The 22,655-nt window shown below is 50.4% G+C and overlaps 2 protein-coding genes across 5 annotated transcripts in view; both read left to right on the top strand.

Annotated features, from left to right (window-relative positions):
• Positions 1 to 14,411, top strand: part of INSR (insulin receptor) — a 56,544-nt gene extending 42,133 nt beyond the window's left edge. The window contains exons 11-21 of the mRNA XM_064469861.1: positions 1,141 to 1,412; positions 1,624 to 1,766; positions 2,439 to 2,598; positions 2,956 to 3,055; positions 3,475 to 3,542; positions 3,753 to 3,982; positions 4,296 to 4,406; positions 4,485 to 4,644; positions 5,478 to 5,607; positions 5,836 to 5,970; positions 7,583 to 14,411. Coding sequence (XP_064325931.1) covers positions 1,141 to 1,412; positions 1,624 to 1,766; positions 2,439 to 2,598; positions 2,956 to 3,055; positions 3,475 to 3,542; positions 3,753 to 3,982; positions 4,296 to 4,406; positions 4,485 to 4,644; positions 5,478 to 5,607; positions 5,836 to 5,970; positions 7,583 to 7,937 — 1,864 coding nt within the window. The 3' untranslated portion in view covers positions 7,938 to 14,411. The remainder of the gene's footprint in view (positions 1 to 1,140; positions 1,413 to 1,623; positions 1,767 to 2,438; positions 2,599 to 2,955; positions 3,056 to 3,474; positions 3,543 to 3,752; positions 3,983 to 4,295; positions 4,407 to 4,484; positions 4,645 to 5,477; positions 5,608 to 5,835; positions 5,971 to 7,582) is intronic.
• A 2,442-nt stretch (positions 14,412 to 16,853) lies between these two features.
• Positions 16,854 to 22,655, top strand: part of ARHGEF18 (Rho/Rac guanine nucleotide exchange factor 18) — a 50,051-nt gene continuing 44,249 nt past the window's right edge. Inside the window, exon 1 of one of the 4 annotated variants that reach the window (XM_064469875.1) lies at positions 16,854 to 17,184. In XM_064469875.1, the coding sequence (XP_064325945.1) occupies positions 17,070 to 17,184 (115 nt within the window). In that variant the 5' untranslated portion in view covers positions 16,854 to 17,069. Of the gene's footprint in view, positions 17,185 to 18,679; positions 18,771 to 20,213; positions 20,307 to 22,655 lie in introns of those variants that run through there. The other 3 variants (XM_064469874.1, XM_064469876.1, XM_064469877.1) reach the window with 3 other exon arrangements.

Genomic DNA, 22,655 nt, shown 5'->3' with positions numbered 1-22,655 from the left:
TAGAGATGCCTCAAGTGTGGGTTCAGTTCAGGTCACTCTTTGTACCCTTTAATAGCTGCACACACATGCACACACAAAAAAAGATCATCGTCCGCTTAGAATACACGGTCCCGTTTTCAGATGGCTTTAATTCCTTTTGTGTAACTAAGTACTATTACTGATTCACCACGTTGGTTAGTTCCCAACCTGGAATTCCTCGTGGCAAACGCGTGGCAGGACACGAAGTGTTAGAACAAGGTGTTTTGGTTTGGTACTTGTTCCTTTTTATTTCCCCCAAGAAAACGAAATTTGTGAATGATTCTTAATTCTGTTAAATTTCTTCCCTTTATTTACTGACAAAATCTGACGTTAAGATTGGCCGGTAGCGCTCGCTGGCAAACGGGCGTTGACAGGATCACGCTGTCGGTTCTGGTTTTACAACCGCAAAAAATTCATCTTCAGACTGAAGTGCAATAATTTGAGAGGCAGGTTTTGGTTAACAAAACCGCACAGCTAATACGTAATCGGAATCTGTGAGTTTTAAATGTCTCTGTTGAAAAGAATGAATTGATTTGGTCTTTCAGGAAAGGGTTAACACAGCCTATCTAGATTCAGCCTTAGGGTTCAGAGAGGCAGGTGTATTCCAGTGAGCTGTGAAACTGGTCTTACGCTGTATAAGTGCAAGTTTATGACACTTGGAATATGTGGAACATCTAAGGTCGTCAGAGTTGGGTGCTGTGATATGACCTCGTTTGCTAGAACGTGTAGGAGATGAACTCCAAAGCATTGCAACACTGTACAAGGCATCCGTGAGGCAACCCAGTAAAGCTGTGTTCAGCTGAGAGGATCTAGAAGAACTTGAATTCTCAAGTAAATACTTTAGACTTGGATTTTTTCCCCCTCCCTGTATGAAGTTGCGCAGGGAAGGAGGCTGAGGGCTACCTAATTTTAAAAAGCTGTGCGCGTTTCGGGGGGTGAGGCAGATTGCTTGTTTTAAAAAAAAAAGAAAAACCCTGAATTTCTATGTTGCTTTGCAAATATGAGGCTTGAATGTGAGTTTTCAGTCGCGGGCTGAGCCCTCCCGTTATAACTCTTCCTTGCCAGATGAACGCGTCTACATTGAATGTAACAAATAACACCGTAACCCGTATTATTTAATAGGCCATCAAGAAAACGAAGAGACCTCGGCTCCGTGGCAAACGCCACTGTGGTGATACCCACCGTCGCGTCCTCTCCAAACAATTCTGCAGCAGCGCCTGAGAATGCGGAGGAGCAGAAACCTTTCGAAAAAGTGATGTCGAAGGAGTCTTTGGTCATCTCGGGCCTGCGGCATTTCACCGGGTATCGCATTGAGCTCCACGCCTGTAACCACGATGCTCAGGAATCCCGATGCAGCGTTGCAGCTTACGTCAGTGCCAGGACCATGCCAGAAGGTAATTACCTTCCTGAGCTTTGCTTTGGGTTGACGGCGGCTTTCAAAATACTGCTTTTCCTGTGGGAGCCAGCTGCGATACAGAAACGTTGCGTAGCACGGGGGCTCTCTTTATGTCCTGGTAAGGAAGGATGATAGATGAAGTATTGGCCGTTTTGAATTTTGCAAAAGATGTGAAATAAAACTATAATTAATTGTGACCTCGGTTCTAGCTAAGGCTGATGACATCGTCGGTCCCGTTACCCACGAACTGGTTGAAAAAAATGCCGTGCATTTGAAGTGGCAGGAACCAAAGGAGCCAAATGGCCTTATTGTGCTGTATGAAGTGAATTACGGACGTCTTGGGGAGACAGAGGTGAGAATTCCTGCTTGTCCCTTAGCACAGCATGTGTAGAGAAGTAGCTCCACCTGGGAGTCCGGGACAGCTTAGTCTTTAATAGTCCTCGTGCATGCGGCGTTCTGTCCTGCCTGGTTTCCCTGAGCACGAACCGATGGGACGTAAAGCCGTACTAGTGAATCTGTGTCCTCTGGAAGTCTGTGGCAGCACTGAGAAATAAACATCTCCGTGGTGCCTCTTTGCCAAATAAGCTTCTCTAATTTGCCAGTTTTCTGCATGGAGTTTTTTTAGGAATTTTATTTCATGGGAGGACAGAAAACATACATCTACCTTTAAGGCGCTTAGAGCAATTAAGAGAGCGTTGAGCAGCCAGGGAGCCGTGGGCAGCCCTGCTGCCTGTGCAGAGTGCCAGTGCCGTGGGGGTAGGAGGGCTTGCCAGGCCAGGTCAGATTTCAGGGCTGAGGTCTCGTACATCAAATGGCATGTGCTCCCTGTAATCGGAGCTGCTCAACTGTAAAATGCAAATCCAGGACAAACCACTATATTGGAAAAGACCTGAGCATGTGAAAGCCCTATCTGAGCGCGTTTGCCAGGCAAGGAGGCGAGGTAGAAATCCTAGTATGCTGTTACAGAGCCCTGGGTTGGTGCAGAGGGAGCGTAATGCAGCCTTCCTCTTCCCTCCTCCCGCAGGAAGCACATTACTGCGTTTCCCGTAAGCATTTTGCCAGCGAGCAGGGCTGCAAACTCCGCGGACTGCAGCCTGGAAACTACAGTGTCCGTATACGAGCTACATCGCTGGCTGGAAATGGCTCATGGACAGAACCTACCTATTTTTATGTGGCTGATTATTGTGAGTTCTTTTGAGTTCTTTCCGCCCCCCCCCCAGCATTTAATTCCTGATAGAAACCCAGGTTGTTTTTGGAAGATGGGGGTTTAGCAAGCAGAGCACAGGGAACTCTAGGGGTCATGAAATATTACCAATACATCCACCTTCAAGTAACTGAAATTACTTAGAAATGTGTGACTTTTCTTCATGTAGCTGTTGAACAGAAGGCTGAGTTCTTGTTCTGACCAGCCCCGCATTCTGTATCTAAAATAGCCTCTAGTTCCATATTTGTTCCCATTTCTTCAAGGGAGAGATTTTACTGAGGAAAAGACTTGGATTTTGGACCTGTGTAATACCTCCAGCTCTCTCTTTCTCTCCTAGTGACTGCTCAGCCTAATATTGCTGTTATAATTGTTCCGATTATTTTTGCCATAATAATTGCGGGAATTATTGGAGCTGCTTACGTGCTTGTGAAAAAGAGGTGAGTGCAATTTTAATGTTGTTTCTATCAGAACAAGCAAAACCTAGATCCAAAGATTTTGTTTATTTGTTGGAAGTAACTCTGTGTTTATTTTCTAATATAGATAACGATTGCAACACTAATTTAGTTTAGGAAATATCTTGGGGCAGTTAGTGTTTCATAGAACCATAGAATCGTTAAGGTTGGAAAAGACCCTTAAGATCATCGAGTCCAACCGCTAACCTATCACTGCCAAGCCCACCACTAAGCCATATCCTCAAGCACCACGTCTACCCTTCTTTTAAATACCCCCAGGGATGGAGGCTCCACCACCTCCCTGGGAAGTGGTTGCTGCATGCTTTGGGAATTAACCAAACTGCCTTCAGTTCTAACGTGTGAAAGGCTGCAAATGTGCTGAAGGATTTGCGTCTCTCTTGCAGACAAACCGAAGGACCAACTGGACCACTCTACGCATCCTCTAACCCTGAATATCTCAGCGCCAGTGAGGGTGAGAGCAGTGAGGGCTTTCTTCGGTGCCTTGTCTGGTTGTTCAGGCAGTGCAGCACTATGGGACTGGCATTGTCTTTATGAAGTTTTTTTGGTTTTTCTTTTACATTTACACCCGTAGCACCCTGTAGCAGCGCTACACAAGGCTGCTACAGAAATGTCTTTTGAAAGACACTTGCTCAACTCAGAAACGTTTCCCTCTGCCCAACAGTCTATGTCCCCGACGAATGGGAGGTTCCACGAGACAAGATCACTCTTCTCCGAGAGCTGGGGCAGGGCTCCTTCGGCATGGTGTACGAAGGAATCGCCAAGGACATAGTGAAGGGAGAGCCGGAGACTCGCGTGGCTGTGAAAACTGTTAACGAATCAGCCAGCCTCCGCGAGCGCATCGAGTTCTTAAATGAGGCTTCCGTGATGAAAGGGTTCAGCTGCCATCATGTGGTAAGTGTCACTGGGTGCCTCGGACGATTAGCAAGCCCCATCACATAACTAATAGCTCTTCGGTGCCTTCAAAGCTTGAGTTCAGCTTACAAAAGCAGCCCTTTCACAGAGGGGGTTGATCTAAAAGAGCTGGGATCTTTCCAGGTCATGTTTTATAAAATGCGTCTTTCAAAACTCATCGTGACAGGTGTGGCGCTGTTCTGAGCTCTTGTGCGGGGGGTGCTGGCTTTGCTCTGTCCCCCTCTCTTCATAGCTGGGCTCTGCCCGCCCTGTTTGGACACAACCCTGAGGGAATTTCTCCCTTATTTTCCAGGTTCGCCTCCTCGGGGTGGTCTCAAAAGGGCAACCTACTCTGGTGGTCATGGAGTTAATGGCACATGGAGATTTGAAAAGTTACCTTCGCTCTTTGAGACCCGATGCTGAGGTAAAGACAGGAGAGAGGGAGTCTGTTGTGCAACAGACTAACTTGATTAGGTTTTTAACACTTCTTTATTTACTGTAGAATAACCCTGGTCGTCCGCCACCAACGCTGAGAGAAATGATCCAGATGGCCGCAGAGATCGCTGATGGCATGGCCTATCTGAACGCCAAGAAATTTGTTCACAGAGACCTTGCGGCTCGTAACTGTATGGTTGCAGAAGACTTCACTGTAAAAATTGGAGGTATGTAGTGTGTGATCAGAAGATAATTCTGTGGGTCGTGTTTATTGTAAAGGCAAATAGATGAATCCCAAGACCAATGTGGCAAACACAGGTGATTTTTACTGGCTCCCTTTGGAAATGCAGCAAACTTTCCTCTTTTTCTTCGTTGTGAAAGAATTGTGTGGACTTCAGTAAGAAAATAATCTCCTGTAGAGTTAGAGCAGCTTTTCTCACCTTTCCTATTCTCAAACCTCTATCCAAAAAGTTTGTTGCCTTTCCAGCCTGAGCTGCCTCAGGTTATCTCACTGCTCTTTGCTTTCGTGAGAATTACGACAAAGAAGGTGTTGGGTACAACAAACCAAGTGTTGATAATCCTATCATTAGGTCAGGTGCCTTTTAAAAGTCATTTATCTTCCACAAGAACCAATTTTTAACCCAAACCCTCTTAGAAAGAAGTAAATATAACATTTTAAAAATTAAACCCAAACTCCACAGCATGGTGGTTTTCCAGAACCCTTTGGACTTAAAGCCAAGGCAGCGGGATTCCAAGGCAAAGACAGCTCTGTTTTACTCAAAGGGGATGAATAAAAATAATGTTTAGAAGAGAAGCTGTCACTAAAAATTTTAACTCTGGAGTCTCTATCACGGCTCTGTAGAAGAAATGCAGGGAAAAGGAGAATGCTCTGAACGTTAATCACAAGGTGACAAATGACTGCGAGTTGGGCCATAGGAGGCTTACGGGGCGGGTGAAAATAGCCTGGCGTCAGAGGAAGAAAACATTCCTCTGGAGATGTTGCACCGTGAAGGTAGCAGGGGAGGAGAGACATTTAACACATCCCAATTGCTTTTCTCAGACTTTGGCATGACCAGAGATATCTATGAGACGGATTATTACCGTAAAGGAGGCAAAGGACTGCTGCCTGTGCGGTGGATGGCACCCGAATCATTAAAGGATGGTGTTTTCACTGCTTATTCTGACGTGTGGTAAGTTGTACCCTGCAATCCCAGACGGAGTCTAGCTCAAGAGCTCGCTATTTTAACACACATTGTTTAAATTGTGAGTTGTTGACTTCCTCGGAGTACAGACAAAACAAAAACCCTTTTCTTAAAAATAAGACTTGTTCTTTTGAAGTAGTTGTTTCTCAAGTATGAGACTATTGCTTGTAGATCTCCAGGAATTTATTCTCACCAGGCGTCTTCTCTCTTTCTTAGGTCATTCGGTGTTGTCCTCTGGGAGATAAGCAGCTTAGCAGAGCAGCCGTACCAGGGACTCTCCAACGAACAGGTGCTAAAGTTTGTGATGGACGGAGGATACCTGGATCAGCCGGACAACTGCCCGGAGAGGCTGTAAGTAGCGCAGCAGGGGACAATCGACCAAGCTGCTCTCTTTAGCTAAAGTGTGGCCCGTTGGCCCGACATGTGGCACCTCTTGACCCCTTCTCCGTTGGGGAGGAACCAAACAGACTTTAGTGAGCCACCTCTCACAGAAATTCAACCAACGCATCCTGAGTAAGCCAGGAATTAAAGACCTGGGCCAGCCTGTTTCACTAGAAGGGAAATTAAACCACCAGGACCTTACATCGTGAGTACAGGTTCAAAAGAAGGAAGCACAAAGCACAGGAAAAGCTTAAGATACAAATAAGCACTGTCTCAGTTGCCCAAACAAAATGTTATTCCTCCAGGCCAGACTAGGGGATGGCAGTTGGCTTCTGTCACGTGGCGAAGCCTGGCCGCGGTCTGCATCGGCGTGGCTGGAGAGCAGCTTGTTAATCCCAGGCCTGCCGAGGTTTTCTGTAATTCATCTCTCTATACTACATAAATAGTCTCGAGTATTACAACAACTTTTTTTTTACTTCTGATTTTTCAGAAATCCAATTTATGCCTAATGAGGAGGGAGAGGCAGGGGAATGCTGAGCTGAGCCAAGAGCTGTTTGTCATGGCCGAGGCCTTTTCATTTCTGTTGCAGGCTCATTGCCCCACTTACAAGGCTAGGCTGCCTGCAGGGTTAGGGAGAAAAGAGGGCACTGCGTGAAGTCAGTCAAAAACACCTCGCAGAGATTGCAAACTGAAGCCAGACGTTCTCCTGCGCCGAGGTTAAGGGTTATTCCCTGCAGCTGCTCGTGACATTTACTGTCTGGAGGTTCCTGCGTCCCCGGGTCTGCCAGCACGGCCGCATACCCAGATGCTCCCTAAGCTGCTTCTCTCAGCGTAATTAAGAAAATCCCATTACTAAGCGTTGAACCTGAGCTAGGGCGTTCTGACAGAAGGGTGTAAGGAGCCGCTGCTTAAGCACCATACAGCGGTGAGGGGCAACCCGGTAACCTCTTACCCCAGCCCGCTTCTGGCCAAAACAGCACCTCCAGAGTCAAAAAATAAACATGTTTTGTGAGTATCCTTATGGAGAAAGCCTGCTGTCCTGGTCATTTGTCTCCTGTGGCCAGCTACAAACTCCAGTTTGAAACTCTATTTGTCCTTGTAAATTCTTTCTCTGTGGTGTCTGATAACATATGACCTCTTGCTGCAGCCTTTCTTTTGGGTGGGATGTTTACAGGACCTCTGTCCTCTGCACAGCCTCCTATTTTCCTTGAAGTTCGAGGGGCTTTTTTATCTTTCAGGCTGAGTTAAAATTAAAATTGAATGAATTAAAAAATTATTCCCTGGCTATAAGCGCGAGTGCGCATACACAGAGTCTGTGAACCGCAGCCCTGTTTCCTTTGGAAGCCGAGTAAAGAACAATTGAAGGAATTGGAAGGAATTTTTGATCTAGACAGAAATAGAGAAGGAGTGCCAGGATCTACAGGCAAATAGGGGGACTGGAAAGAGCACAAAGAGCTCAGAGCGTCGGAGGAGTAGCGTGGGTGGCGGGTGGTCCGACAGGGATACCGGTCTCGCTCTGCGCCAGCCCTGCCTACGTGAAGTTGTTTCTTCCTGCCCCTGACTGTGGTTTGTCCCGCTGTAGGCACAGCCTGATGCAGATGTGCTGGCAGTACAACCCTAAGATGCGCCCCACCTTCATCGAGATCATCGAGATGCTGAAGGAGGACTTGCACCCCAGCTTCCACGAGGTCTCGTTTTTCTACAGTGAGGAGAACAAACCTCTGGAAACGGAGGAGTACGAGATGGACTTTGAGAACATGGAGAGCATTCCCCTCGATCCCTCCTCGTACTCGCAGAGGGACAAAGTCCTGGGGCGGGACAATGGACCCTCCATGGCCCTCAAGGGCAACTACGAAGAGCACATACCTTACACTCACATGAACGGTGGCAAGAAAAACGGGCGGATTCTCTCCATGCCCAGGTCAAGTCCTTCCTAACGCTTCCTGTTTGGCCCAAGGGTTGTGTCTGCTTTTTTCCCCTCCACAAATCTCAGGACTCTTGTTATTGCTGCCACAGTGTATGACACACATCTACAAACTCTTCAGATTTCTAATCATCTTATGATTAATACTTTTTTTTTTTTTTTTTTGCCAAGTTGACTGGTTGTCAGTGGACTTATCTGTGAACATAAATGGAAGAGGTTTCCATGGCTGCTGTCCCTTCTGTAACCATGGTTTCAAAACAGGAAGCGACCGTGTAAGTTAAACTGAAGGAGGAGCATCCACGTTTGCCAACAAAAGACGTGAAATTTGCTGGTATCTGAGCTACAGCATTAACGGTGCGGAACAAAACTTCTGCAGGACAAAAGCATTTCCAGTAGAATTCCAGGCTTTCAGGCGTACTCTTCCCTACAGCTGAAGGATTCAACACATCGGTCGGACGCGCCAGATCCTCAGATTGACCAATAGCTGCTGCTTTCATACCTTTTAAATGGGTTAAATCCCAGGGGTGCGTGCGTGTGCGTGTGTGCGTGCGTGTGTGCAGTATATATATGTGGGGTGTATACGTATAGCAAAATATACACTTCTTTTTTTGTACATAAGTTTTGTATGTTCTCACGGAAGCTTTCCTCCTCTTGGAAGTGTGTATCTTTTTTTTCCCATTTCCCTGGGGTGACTGAATCCTAAACAGATTATTTTTGTACTAAGGACTCTTGGGAGTAGGTTTTCTCTCATTAACAAATGAGGAAAATGTGCTGGGAGCCAAAGGAGCAGAAATCTGAGATTTGTGGGTACTTTCAAGACCAAACGAAGTAGGAGCCCCCTGACCTGAGATACGGAGTTTTCTGTCCTTACAGCATTGAGTATATATATGGTTTGTTGTAACATATTTAAAAATGTCTTTAGTTTAAATTTTAACTTCATATAAATTATTGACTGTTTATGATCCTTTCGGGGAGGGGAGAATTTGGGGGATTGTTTGGTCTTAAAGTGGTCCAAAGATTTCAGAATGAACTAATTTTAGCCGATTACCCTTTTAGGAGCTATGAAGCACATGTTAAGTTTATACTTGACAAGGCTTTCTAATACCCTTTCGTGATTTATACAACGCAGTCAGCTGGCTCCAGTCGAAGCCCTGAGATAAAGTAGTTGGGACTTCACTTGGTTGTCGGGGCTGAAGGACACCAGAACATCCCGGTCCCGAGCCCCGCTACTCCTTCGCCCCCGCGTCCCCTGCTTTGCCGTCTGTGCCGTGGAAGCAGCCGGCAGGAGAGGACGAGTGAGAACTCTAACCGAAGAAAGAGACGCTGAAGCCAGTCTCGAGGGGGGAGAGCGCAAGGCTCTTGGCTCTGCCCGTGAAACAGAGGCTGAACGTGACTGTGGTTAGCTACCTGCTGCCTGTCTGCTGCTGCTCAGGCGTCTGGCCTCGTGCTGCCTGCAGGCCTTCGATGTTTTCCTGAGATACCCGCGCTGCGTCCTGCACGCTTGCCGGGATGCGCGCGTTAGCCACTGCTTTCAGCTCTTCAGGATGTCAACTTCTGTCTTCTGGACTGTGCTTTGTTTTGCTGCTGTTTGTGTAAAAGACCGAGCCGATTAGCGTAAGATGTTAGGAAACAATTGTGAAACTAAACGTGTCTCGTAGCGATGAGGGAGCGTGCTGGCAGGGAGGACTGCTAAAGCAAGAAATGGGGTTATCGATGTTGCAGGCCTGTGTCATGCAGGAGGTGGTTTTAAAAGGGGAGAGAGATGCTCAGTCCTCCACTTCTCCTGGAGAAGTCCAAGAGGCAGTTTGTGCTCTCTGCCAGGAGAAAACCAGGTTTTCCTGACCCGGCGAGAGCGGGGACGCCAAGCTGGTGCGTGACGTCTATTCCAGCCCGGGTGGTGCTGCTGATTTCTCCCTGTAACCAGCTGCACGGGGCTGGGGTTCGTAGGGACGCGCCTCTCCGAGCCCGCTCCGCTCCGCCACGCTGTAGCTAAACCCTGCCACAGCAGGGGCGGGTGACGGACTCTGTGCACCGCCGCGAGCTGTCGGCCCTTTGCGCTGGTTGGATCTGGTCGGGTCGGACGAAGGCGGAGGGTCCGGGTTGCTCACAAAGTTAGGTGGAAAACAGACAGTCCAGACCTGGGTAAGAACCTGCGATTTCAAAAGGCCTCGTTTACATTTCTTGTGCTTTACAAAGTAGTAACTGTTTAGCAGCTCTACATATACTACACTGCAGGAAAGAAGACATTCTCACACTTTTCTAAGGAAGAGAAGTTTTTCTTATTAGAATTTTTTTATTTATTTTAATATATAAAACACTGTAAAAAAAAAAAAACAACAAACAATTTGTTTTCTTAAACACACAGAACATGCAAATTTGTATCCGTAAAATCTTGGCAGGCGGATGTGGTGGGATTATTTTTGTCCTGTTCTGGTGCAGTCTACCTCAGTGTTTCTTAAGGATATTTTTAATACTACGCACCTCTAAACCTGTTTAACTATTCTGGTCTGGACCTATTGTGGATCAGGGAAAATCAATATCAGCTGATTCCAATACTAGGGACCATTCACCGAAGGGAATGGGTAGGAGAGCGGCTCGTCACTGTTTATCGCTCACCCGAGCAGTAGTGACCAAAGGAACCGATTTACAAATTCGGATCTGATATTCTGGTGTCATCCTCATAGTTGTGCTGTGATTAAAGAAAAGAAAGAACAAAAGAGCAATTAAAATGTTTGGACTTCAATGAACTAATGACCTAAAAGGAGTTAGGTCGCTTCCTTGTGGAGCAGTATTTGCCAGCATGGAGCAGGGACCGTGACCAGCCCTTGTTGGATTTGGACTGGGGTGTGTTGGTCAGTGCCCTTCTCGCTGCACGCAGGTAATCCAGAGCCCTGCTGGGAGGATGCCACCTCCTGAGATAAACCTTTCCCAGCGTGGCCCTGTTTTGATAACATTTTAAATTGCGGTGATGGTAACTGTGGGAATAGATCTTTTGTATAAACAAACATTGGAACCTTGTATTGGGTCTGGCTTTGAAGTTGAGTTGATATTGGTTGGCCCCCTGAGCACACATGATTTGCAACACTCAGATCACTGAACAAGGGAATGCGTGTTTTGCTTTGTGGACAGGCAGTCCATCCCCGTGGCTCATTGTCATCGTCACTCTGCACCACACGGAGCAGTCGTTTGTACCCGATACCGTGCGTAAAGGTTATTCCAGTCATCCTTTCTACATCGTGCCGAGGGTGGGGAAAGGCGTATGGTACTAGTGGCGAGGCTATCGTTTTTCCCCTTTTTAAAAACAAAAGAATAACGCTAGCGGTTGCCACTAGCGGCTGTTAAAGATTGCACTTGCTTAACTATAGAATTCGGAAGGAGAAATGAACGTAATTTGTAAAGCCCAGCTCACTTCTGGAAAACCCTTTACTCTCAGCCCGCAGCCGACACTTTGGTCTCTATTGCTGGAAGATCCTTGCCCTGAGGATGCCGAAGTCCCTCGCTCGGATCTCGCCGATACCTGTTCAGAGACACCGGGGGTTACGTACAACTTGTGACTGCACGTGCTAGACGAAACCTCCTCCGTGCGGGGTGTTGCAAAGGGCTCCTGCCCACGAAGGTGTGCTGAGCAAGCAGGTGCTGTGCCCGGGGCGGGGGAGCTGCCGCGCTTTGCTCCGGCAAGATCCCCGTTGGGGTGAGAATCGCATGGCTGCAGAGAAGGCACCGGCGCCCGCTGCTGCTGAGTGATGAGGGCCGAGCGATAGCGCACCTAGCGTGGCTGGAGGAGGGCAGCGGTGACCAGCGGGTGGGAAGCTCCTTTATTTCTTGAGGTAGCATTTTTTGGAGGGTTGGAGCCTGCCCTTTGCGGGCAGAGAGCTTCCCGCTCGCAGCACAGGGCAGCAGACAGACTCCGCGACCTGTTCGGGAGCAGCTGCAGCCTCCTGTGCGCGGTCTGGGGACAGGGAGGGCCCCAACGAGTAGCCAGAACGTCATTCTCTCTAAAGCTGGTGAAGCAGGAGGTAGAAGAAACAGCTTTCTGTGCTCTGCTCTGTTTTCACTGAGCAGATGTTTGAAGTGTGAGACTGGAGAGGTTTCTCAGAAATGTTTGCACGTTAAAATTCAATTGCCACTTCCTGAACGCCTCTTGCAAATCTGGTACTTCTCTTGCAGTACAGCGCAGCACTGCAAAGCTTGGCTGCTAGGTTAGAAGCGTGTCTTTCTTGGCTGCTTGTAAATACTCTATTGTGTTGTAAAATAGAAGAGCTAATAACATAAACTCTGTGCCAGCACTGGGTTGGGAAAGGTGATGGGAACTAGACCACGCTGCAACAAGGGTATTTTCTGTTGGTCATAAAGCAGCTGTGTTGGTGTGGAAGAGGCTGCTTTTAGGTTGCTAAAGGGTACTCTTAATTTATGGATAGTACCTCTCTTTCCTCCTAAATTTGTATTATAGCGATGGGACACTTTGCTTAATTTTAGTACGTCGCATCTAATGTTGGTATCTCTTTGGAAAAATCTCAGAGTTGCTTTCTGTGTTGTTGACTTAACTATGATGAAGGCAAATAGGAAAAGACAGGAGCAAGAAGGGTGCTGTGTCGGTTATTCTTGAGCCTCCGTTCTAGGGGAGGGAGAGAGGCAATCGAGTGCCCTCTTAACGTCACTGTGATACGAAGACGGACCCCGAGGTACTCTGGGCCCTTCCCTGCGAGCAGTGATTCCTGATACCAAGACTGGAACCTTCTTTTACAAGTCAGAAAGTAAAATATCTTCGTGCCATACAAACCTTACTCCCAAGGCTGTGCTAGGTGCTCCCGTGATCCCTGTGAGATCGGTTCCGAGCCTGGAGTGAGCAAGAAACTGCAGATAAACCCTCTGATCCTCTCGCTGTGTCCCAGCCTCCCTCGAAGCTGCCCGTGGGGAGACTCGCAGGCGTGGCCGCGGCAGGAACCTGCTCCCCTCTGCGAAGCAGCCGCTGCCCCTCGCCGTTTCCTGTGCACGTGGCCCAGGGAAAGGAGCTGTTGAATGGATTGGAATCAAGAAATAGTTACTTCGGAAATACATGAAATTCAAAATAAGATTAGTTTGGTATTTGTATGAACTTAATTGAATTTGGCCTTTTTATTACCTTCTGCTTGGCTCTGTGTTAACTCCGCTTGGATTCTGTATGTGAATGTTGGTGTAAGAGCATTAACATGTTCAACCCGTTCTGTTCCGGCTTGCCTTGTTACGAGCATCACAGGAGTGAAGCCAGTCGTACAGTTGACTTTTGGAGGAACCTGACTGTTCAAAAGCAATCCTAAAGCTACCATTTTTAGCAAATCTGCTGTCATTAAATGTGTATTTCTTTTTAAAATGAAATTGCTTGTCCTTCTCGAAAGTAAGCACTTACCCTTGCAGTTTCAGCAAATTAACTGCAGCACAATGCAAGCTGTAAGGGGACAGGTAGAGAAATGACTCTTTAAATATTGTATAATAAAGTTAGTATTAACTCCTACAGCGTTGTTATTTTTTTGCCAACAGATTTGCAGCCGGCAAGAAATCATGTTTCTGGTAGTTGTTTTGTTCCGAGTCCAGTGTTCCCACAGTCCAGAAAGTCCCCGTGGGAGCAGGGTCCAGCCGGCTGGGAGGACCAGGATAGTTCTGGCCGCTAAAGAGGAACCATCAGCAGAGTTTAAACATGGGCACAGACGCTCTCGCTTAGCTGTCCCAGCCCCTGTTAAGTCCCAGCGTCACCAGTAAAACTTGAGCTCGGGACTAATTACCCGAGATACCTGAGCTGGACTCGATACCAAAGCTCTTCTGTTAATCCAGATTCTCCCGGCACCACCCAGCAATGTTTCCACCATCTGAGTTTCCAAATACGTCTCCCATAACGGAGTCCCATGAAAACTGCCTGATGGAGAACTTTAGAAAGGCCACTTGTAACCCTGCAGAGATAGAATGTTATTTAAAATAAGGAAAAGCATTTCCTTTTGCTTCAGTTTAGGCAATGATTTTATTCGTGGAGTAGCAAAGCAGTGGTTTGTGTTTGAGGGCCTGCATGGAGGGGGGTACGGGGCATCGGCTCCGTCAAACACAGCCAAAAGCAAATGCTTTCTGTTCGCAATTAAATAAACTAACGACAGTTTCAGTTACGTGTTAAGTGATGTTCTCTGAAGTTTGGGGGGGGGGGCGGGTTGTTCGTGTTTAATCTTGCTGCTCCCACCTTTCTCTCTGCATATCTAAGGTTCCAGAATACAAATAGCATTGCAGATACCTCTGGTTTGAAATAAAGGATCAAATGTGCCATGATTTTTTTTTAAAAAGGAAGAAACAACAAAAAAAAGACCTTCCCCCTTATTTTTTCAATGTTTTCATATATGAGCCAAGCAGTGACATGTACAGAAAATATCTTTGAATATTAAGGAAAAAAATCTTGCTGTGTGTCAGAATATTGAACAATTAACTGTTTATATTAAAATTCTGAATAAATTATCCAAGAATAACTGTTCATTTTGTGTCTGCTGTCTGTGCAGCACTGAATGCTGCTTCACCACAGAGAAAGCGCTAAATTTGTGTCTTGGAATAAGCAATACTTTCAGTTGCAAAATGAATGGCGTTAAGAAAGAAAAAAACCAACCCAGATCTGCCAATTACAGGCTTGTGGTCTGAAGCCGGTTTAACTCCTCTGCCTGACAGCTTGGGCCGTCCCTGCCGGGCTGCGTCCTCACCCTGGGGTGCTCAGCAGCCCGATGCCATCGGGTAAACACCGGTAAAGGGATTCCTTCTGCCTGAAGCAGCGGGAGCTGCTTCTCTCTAATGTAATTCTGTTATTTCCATGTGCACGGACCCAGGCTGCCCTCCCTGTAGCGGGACAAGCTCCTCCACAGGCAGTTTTAAAAAATAGAAGTCAGAGGATCTGCTTCGTCCCTGTCCTGTGGCTGAGCGGCTGCTGCCGGCTTTGCACCACGACTCGTCTCACCTTCTGTTCTGCAGCAGGCCGCTCTGGAAGTGTGAAATCTTTCTAACTTAAGTCTTGTTTCACCAGAGGCGAGATTTCCTTCCTGATCAGCTGCGCCTATGAGGTGGGGACTTGCTGTTGCTATTTTTCGTGTCGCTGTATTTAGCCGCTCGGTTAGGATATCCTGCTTTCCTTCCATTCAGCAAAATCCTTCAGTGTTGCGCTGCTCCTCATAGCCTTGGGATTGCCACCGCCTGCGTCTGCAGGAGCTGCAGGCTCCTCGCGGGGGCTGATGGCCGGGCAGGGTGGTGCAGCAACGCCGCTGGTGGAATTAATAGTTTTGGCTTAATATTTCCTTTCCCCATGGCTTTGTCCAGCCACGGCGTGACTTGCCCAGCTCCCTGGCTGACCTCCGGTGCTGTAGCCCTGGCTCTTCACGCCTCCGCCCTGGCGATGGTCTTTCCCTGCCCGACCTGAATGTGCTACCGTACGGTTTGGGGCTGCTCTGGACGCGCATGGAGCTCTGCTCTCCACTGCGCCCGACCTGCCCCTTGCGAGGACCCGGGGTTATCGTTTGACACTTGTGCAGTGAATTGTTATAAACAGGAGTAGCGTGATTTTCGTTTGGCAAAACGTGCTGCTTTTTCGGAGGGGTGGAGGTGAATCCTTGCTGCCCTTGTCCCTGACAAGTCCCAGTAACTGCTGCCTCAGTCCAGGGCTGGGATGGGCTGGGAGGGAGATGAAGTTGATGGCTGAACAGAAAGCGTGCGGTGCTGATGCCACCTAGTGCCTCTGAACGTGGGACTGGACCAGGCAGCCAGAGCTGGCCTTGCTCTGCCCACCACCCCGTGCCTGTTTCAGCACACCGAGGAGCTCAGCTGGCCTGCAGCTCTCTTCTAAGCCCATCTGAGTTCTCTTACCGTGAGAGTGATGAGAAACAAAGCGGTATTTTAAGATGTTTTGGAGTTGCTGCTTCTGGCACAGGCTTGTTCTCTGGGAATCCTAAAATGCAAAATTAAGCAAAGCCACAAAACTTGAACTTGCTGTCACGGGAGCTTTGCTGCCTGCTGGGCAGCTGTGGAGAGGCTGCCACGGCTCAGCCAGCCCTCGTGCCATTACCCCTTGTCGCTCTTCCAAGCTGCTTCCATGGCTCCACTTCGGTAACCCCAAACCACGTCAGACACGGGGCAGGAGGAGATGATCTCGTCCTCATTTGAGCTGAGGACAACTCAGCATCCCCTCGGCTGGGGCAACTGCCTGGTATTTAGGAGCACCCCTGATCTCCGATATTAAGTGAGCTCTTGTGGACTTCAGAAAAATTAAACCTTAATTCCTCTTTGCTCTTGTGGTTTCCTGGAGCACGGGGTAATTGCTATTCCAAGTGCTGCCAAAGCTGCGGTCTCTGAGTAATTGGAGTGTGAGCGGATCTTGTTCTGATTAGGGCTTGGCTGGGGCTGGCGTGTGCTCGGGGCAGTGGGATGAGGCGCGTGCGCTCCTCAGCCCACGGGGCTTCTTGGGAAGGAGCGAGTGGCTGTGCCGGGGGCTCTGCCGGCCGCACCGCACACGGCGAGGGCGGGGGACCACTGCCTCCTCCTTCACCCCGCTCGCTTTGGGAGCTGAAGTGCCTGCCTCTCACCTGCACCCGTGACTACGGCCAGCACAGGCGTTTCTGTGGTTTGCTATCGCTTCATCCCACATAAGACTGAGACCTGCCAGGCTTCGGGGTCTCTGTTGCTGCCCAAGGTCAACCCATGACAGCAAAGACAGAGGAGTCATTAACAGGAGCCTTGTGCGAGGCCTCGCTGCCCCTGGCAGGAGGCTAACAAGCGATGGTGCAACAAGCCCACAGGCGCAGCCCGTGTGTGCCAGGCTCTCACAGCACACACAAATTGGTTTTTCTCTGAACGGAACAGGAAACAGTTTGCGGCAATTGCTGTCCTCGCAGCCATCACTGGTTCAGCGGCTCTCCAGGCCCCCGCGTCGGGTGCTTCGGGGTCCACAACCCCCCAGGTGATTCTGCCAGACCCTCCTGGAGCCCCGACCCCCATGAGGGTGGGAGCGAGCGTCGGGGCAGCACTGGGGCCGCCGTTGAAGGAACTGCAGCATGGGATAGGCGGGTTTGTTTGTGTCATCGGAAAGGGGAAGCGGTGAGATGGTTGAGCCAGAGGCCCCCGTGAGCAAACCAGCTGCACGGTTGTTGCTTCCCCGATGAGTCTCCGCTTCTCCGCTCCTCTATTTGCTTTGGCAGCTGGAGACGAAGCCGGGCCTGTCAGGAGCAAGTGCACACGGGGAACCCGCCAGAGTGATGCCTCCATCCCTCAGGGTAAGTTGTTCTCTGCACAGGCTCTATCCCTCAACAACGGCATTGCCACTCATCTTCCTCAAGGCCTTGCGAGGAAGCAGCTTGTCTTGAAGCCAAAAGTCCAAGTGCTTGGTTTCACCCAGCCTCCCCCCTGCACGTGTTTGAAGGCAAAACGTGGGCTGGGGAGCATCAGCCTACAAGGAGCTTCGCTCTCCTGCCAGTGAAGAGGAGGAGATGTGGGTTTAACCCACAGTGCATCCCCATGGCTGCCTTTGGGTAAGAGCCACCCTGCAGGTGCTGCTCTCAGCTCCTGCTGCTGCTGGGCCGCAGCTGAGGGTTTGCAAGGACACCTTGGCACTGCCCACAGCTGGGTTTGGGCTGGGAACAAGACGGCTCCACACCTGCGTCCCCCAAATCCCCCTCCAAACTGCCCACTCCAGGGCTGGGCACACGTGTTATCAGGGAGATCAAAGCAGGGGGGATGTGGGGAGGGTTGTGCTGGGCAGATGATGCGTTGGGGTTTGTGGCCAGGCTAGGGAAATGCTTTTTGTCACCTGCCTTTGCATAACATCAGCCCAGCATGGGCTCCATGCCATGGAGGTGCCTGTGGCCGTTCCCAAACTGGCTGGGCTCTGCTCAGCGAGGCCACAAGCGTGAGCTGAACAGAAGGTTCTGTCTGGCCCAGGAGCCTCGCAGCCACATGGGTAAAAGTCAGCTTCTTCAGCCTAACGGAGAGCTTGGGAGCAAAGTTTGGAGCCGGTCTGGGATGTGGGGCTGGTGCCAGTCGTCAGCTTGGAGACCTCAGGGTGGGGAGTTTGGTCTCTTGGGGCAGTTTGAAGATAGCTGAGATAGCTCCCACCTGCCTCCCTGCATGGGGGAGCTGAGAAGGGCTTGAGGAGAGGTCCTTGCCAGGGAAGGGGACTGGCTGTGAGCTGCAAGATGTCACTAATGTTGCACAGACAGGGTCTTGCACCTTCCCATGCAGAGGCTCTGCCATGCCACTTGAAAAAAATGCCAAAGGTGCAAATATCAAGCCGGTGGTCTTCACTCTTACCCTGCATTTCCCAGGTGAAGGTTCCGCCCCTGCAGAAGTGCCTTAAAGGTGATGGTTTATCAGGCTGACAGCTGATTGTCATGAATGGAACAGGGAGGCTTTGGCAGAGAGGGGAAGGGGGTTATGGTGCGTTAACAGCTTGTTTTCGGTTTCCATCTGCAAGCCTCAAGCAGTGTTCAGGGGCTGCGTGTGCTCCGGGGCCACTAATCTCTGGGGCCACTAATCCCTGGGGCCCCACTCTAGGAAGTCACTGACCCATCACACAGGTGGGAACGCCAGAGACCAGGAATTACTCTCTGGCTACAGCTTCCATCAGCTGATACTTCTGACAAAACACTTGGCTTCTCCACTCCCCCCTTGGCAGCCCCTGGGTTGCAGCCTGCAGTGCTGCCTTAGACCGCGCTGAGCTCTGCCGTGCTCTGTGCTGTCGTCTCCTGCTTGGGGTTATACCTTGCAGAGGGCTCGGAGGGCTCCCAAATGTCAGACTCGCTGCTCAACCACTCCTGGCCATCGTTCTCGAAGCGCTGGAAGAAGAGATGGTCTTTTAAGCGAGGTAACGGCCTGTGCACGGGGAGAGTGGTCTGAGCCGTGTGTCGGGAGCTGGGCTGCTGCAGGGTGGTCGGGAGAGCCTGTCCCGGACAAGCAGGTAGCAAAGAGCGCTGGGGTCTCCAGGCAGAGCTCAGTGTTGGGTGCACCCCGCTCCTCTCTGCAGGGGACACTGCATAAGTGTTGGTTAATGCTTTTCCTTCCGTTTCATCTTCTTGAAAAGCACATTAATGCTTTTCAGAGCTGGGTAACGGGTTAAATATCAGCCTTCTGGTTTTGTAATAAATTTGTTTCGTTGCTGCCAGTGAGCTGGAGGTCCTGGTGTTTGCAGACAGCTGTCTCTGCACAGCTGCCTGGCGAGGGCTGAGACCTATGTCGAGAGTTTGGTGTTTCAGCAGTTGCTGGGGAAAAAGATTCCTCCAGTCTTTCAGAGAGGGCTGATGAGCGGAGCCCCCGTGTTCGGAGCACAGTCTGAGCCATGGTGGTTTGTGTGGCACCAGCTGGGCTTCACAGTGTCTGACGGCAGGGATGGGAAATGCCAGCAATGGTGTGAACTGGCCTCATTCCTGCATGCAGTGCCGTGACTTGGAAAGAGGGAAGTGAGAGCCCTGGGAAGTGGGACATTTGCAGTCCTGGAGGAGCTGGACACCACTGTCCTTGCCTGCAAACACTGCCTTCGGGCTGATGCTTTTGAGTACCTTTATCTGTGGCATTAGAGCCCTTGATACTCCTTCTCCCTCATTATTTCCCTCCTCCCTGCCCCCACCCCAGTTCTCTTCCAACGTGGATGTGCAGGAGACCAAGATCCAAACTGAACAGTCAAAGGAAGGTTAATTCAGAGCAGGAGGCAGGGTCACACCAGCTCTGATCCGTGGTGAGCCCCGAGCAGCTCCTCTGAGCCCCAGCTAGGACACCCCACTCCAGCCATACCAGTAGTGCTGTGCCTGCAGTTATGGACTCAGTGAGAAGGCTCGGGTGGGCTAATTTCTGTAATAAATCAGCCTTGCAGTGCTTGCAAGCACTGACTGCTCTGGAGAGTGTATCGGTAGAGCCCTCTCCCCCAGCACACGCTCGCAGAGCGGTTTGCCCCACTGGGGCTTGTGCTGTGGGCACAAAACATTTGGGTCTTGCTCAGCTCCTCTCCTGGTGCTGGGTTTCTGCACCGTGGCACTCGCCAGCCCGCGTGGGACCTTCCCCCAGTGCCCGGCAGACACCGGAGGGAGCTGCACGGTGACTTTTTCTTGTGACTTGGAGAGTATCAGAGGGGCTGCAAACCCGTCTCAGCCCTGCCGAGACCTCTCAGCTGAGAGTGAGCTGAGGACTGTGCTGGCTCCCCGCTCCCCTGGCCCTTTGTGCCCAAAAACTGGGCCCCAAAGGCAGTGATAAGACAGCAGTTCACTGTACAGTATGTTACAGTGTTGGACGGCTTATCTTCTCCCCTCCTCCATCCTGGGCCACATGAGCCAATCCCCACTGCTGCCAACGGCCGATGATGTGGGGCCCAGACCAGGCAAAGGACTGCACTTCATCTGATTTTGGCACGGTGAGTTTAGCACTTGCTTTACAGAGGTTTTTACCCTATAGCTCTGGACATCCTGCAGGGTGGTACCTAAAGGGCAGCTGGTGGGGGGCCAGCAGGGCAGGAGCCAGGAGGAGACTGAATAATTTTTGTTCCTTGTCCGTGATGCTCTCCGTCGTTTCCCAACAGTCTCTACCCCAGATTGCTGGGAAGCGCCCAGACTCTCTGGTCTTTCCTTCCTCCTGGGATTGTTTCTCATAGCAGAACTGACAAGTGCCTTTGTCCTGACGCATTTGGTGTGGCCTTTCCCCAGTGGAAATGCAGTGTTTGATGCTTGGAGGATGTGATCTGTGTGGCGAGAGCTCGCGTCCGTGTTTCCTCTGATGTTTCCCCTGCCAGCGCCAGCCTGGCTCTAGGGTCACTCGGGGACCTGCAGCATCCTGTGCCGAGCAGCAGAGCAGGCAGGTGAGGACGGGCTACTGCTGGCAGAGCTTGCTCCAGCGCTGGCTGCTCTGGTGCAGTCTCCCGCTGTGACACTTGCGGGTGCATCTCCAGTGACTGGCCTGTGCAAGAGAAATCAGCAGAGGCAGTTGCAGGAGGGAGGTTTCAACTGTAGGTCTGAAATGGAAATATTTCAATCTTTGTTGGGCTCCCAGTGGCCCTGCGTGCAGTTACAGCAGCACGGAGTTTTTTTCCTTGAAACAGTGGCTGATCCCGCTGTCCCCATGGTATCAAAACCCCCAAGACTGTCCCAGATTGTCACATGCAGTTGACGCCTGACACTACTTCCTCCCTCCCCACGCAGGAACCCAGAGTCGTCATGTTTCGCCTGCTGGGAAGCTCTGGCAAAGTGCAGCAGAGCCTGGTCGTGTGCAGGGGCCTGCCCAGCCCAGGCAGCGACACTTCCTCCCCAGCTCTGCTCTGGGAATTCCTCTGATGAGGCTGCTCCCTGCAGCCATAACCTTTTATGGTTCCCAGCCAGAGGCGAATTTAGCAACTGCAATACCTAATCTGCTTAATGTTCCCCTAAAGCGAACAGCGTGTGTTCTTGAAAGTGTGATTTTTGTCATCCCATCTCCAGCGTCAGCTAAGTAAAGGTGAATACTGCTGTCTGCCAGTGCCTGGGGAGCTAAGGTGTCCTGTCCCCTCACCACCACGCCGCAGCCAGACAGAGCTTGGGTCCTTCCAAACAGGCTCGAGCGCAGAGTCCAGGAGGCTCAACAGGCTCCAGGGTTTGCCGCGCTTGCCGATATATGGGTGACCAACTCGACTGTGGATATTCACAGCCCCTCAGACCCGCCTCCCTCCTGTGCATGCTCCACACTGGTCTCTCCAGTCTCTCCAACCTGATGCCTGAAAGCGTTTTTTCCCCATGAGCCCCTCCGGCAGCCCCCCCGCCCAAGCATCCGCACAGCTCAGCTCTATACATGGTGCCAGCTCAGCATCAACCAACTGAGGCGTTAGATGCGGGGAGCCCTGAATTGTCATGTCTGCTGCTCACACATTGCCTAAAATGGTCTCCCCATCGCTGTAGCCCCATGCACACCGCGTGCTGCTCCCTAACGGCCACTGCTGCTGAGTTCACCAGAGGCTGGCTGCAAAACTGATTTATCGTGTGTTGAACGGGAGTGTCTGAAGTCTCTCAGGAGGATATAAGTCGTTCGGTGGGCCTGGAGGGGGTCTGTTGACTGCAGCCTATGTCTTGGCCAATTCTTGAACCCTATGTGGCACAGGCAGAGCAGGGGGAATATTTTCCAGGCCTCCAAGGAGCTGACTCTGTTCCAGGGATCCGCTTCAGAGCTGCAGCCTGGTGCAGGCCCAGCGTAGCCTTGGCAGGACAGCTGGACCCTGCCCGGGAGGAAAATACCTCTTTGTTTTAGCTAAACCTGCAGGCCAGGGCTCTGGCCTCTGTCAGGCTACAGCGCTTGTCAGCTCCTGCAGCTACATCTCTGCCGCCTCTTGGGGCTTTGCCGCTTTCTCTGAGGGTAGTTTGCTGCTCCAAGGGATGGCAAGGGCAGGGAGATCTTTCCTTCCTTCCTTGGACTTGTATGAGGGGAAGCACTGTTTGTCTTCATCTGCCTGGGACCCTCCACACCATCTTGTTTCTCCCCTTGGGTCCGTTCTACCTTAGCCTTCATCCCAGCCTGTTTGGGGGGGGTTCAGGCTTTTACTGCCTGCTGACATCTTTGCTCAGTTTCCTACAAGCTCATGGCAAAACCTGTGCTGGTTCAAATGTGTATTCATTTCAAAATGCTGATTTTTGATTGCAAGCTGAATAGAGGTAATCCGGGTGCATCCGAGGAAAGCAAAAGGTGATGCTCAATAGCTCACTAAACCTCTGCCAGTTTTACAGAGAGACCATTATAGATGTGG

Source organism: Phalacrocorax carbo, chromosome 19, assembly GCF_963921805.1.
Source record: "Phalacrocorax carbo chromosome 19, bPhaCar2.1, whole genome shotgun sequence".
NCBI lineage: Eukaryota > Metazoa > Chordata > Aves > Suliformes > Phalacrocoracidae > Phalacrocorax > Phalacrocorax carbo.
The sequence above is the reverse complement of the archived record's forward strand: the minus strand, read 5'-3'. Positions and strand labels throughout refer to the sequence as shown.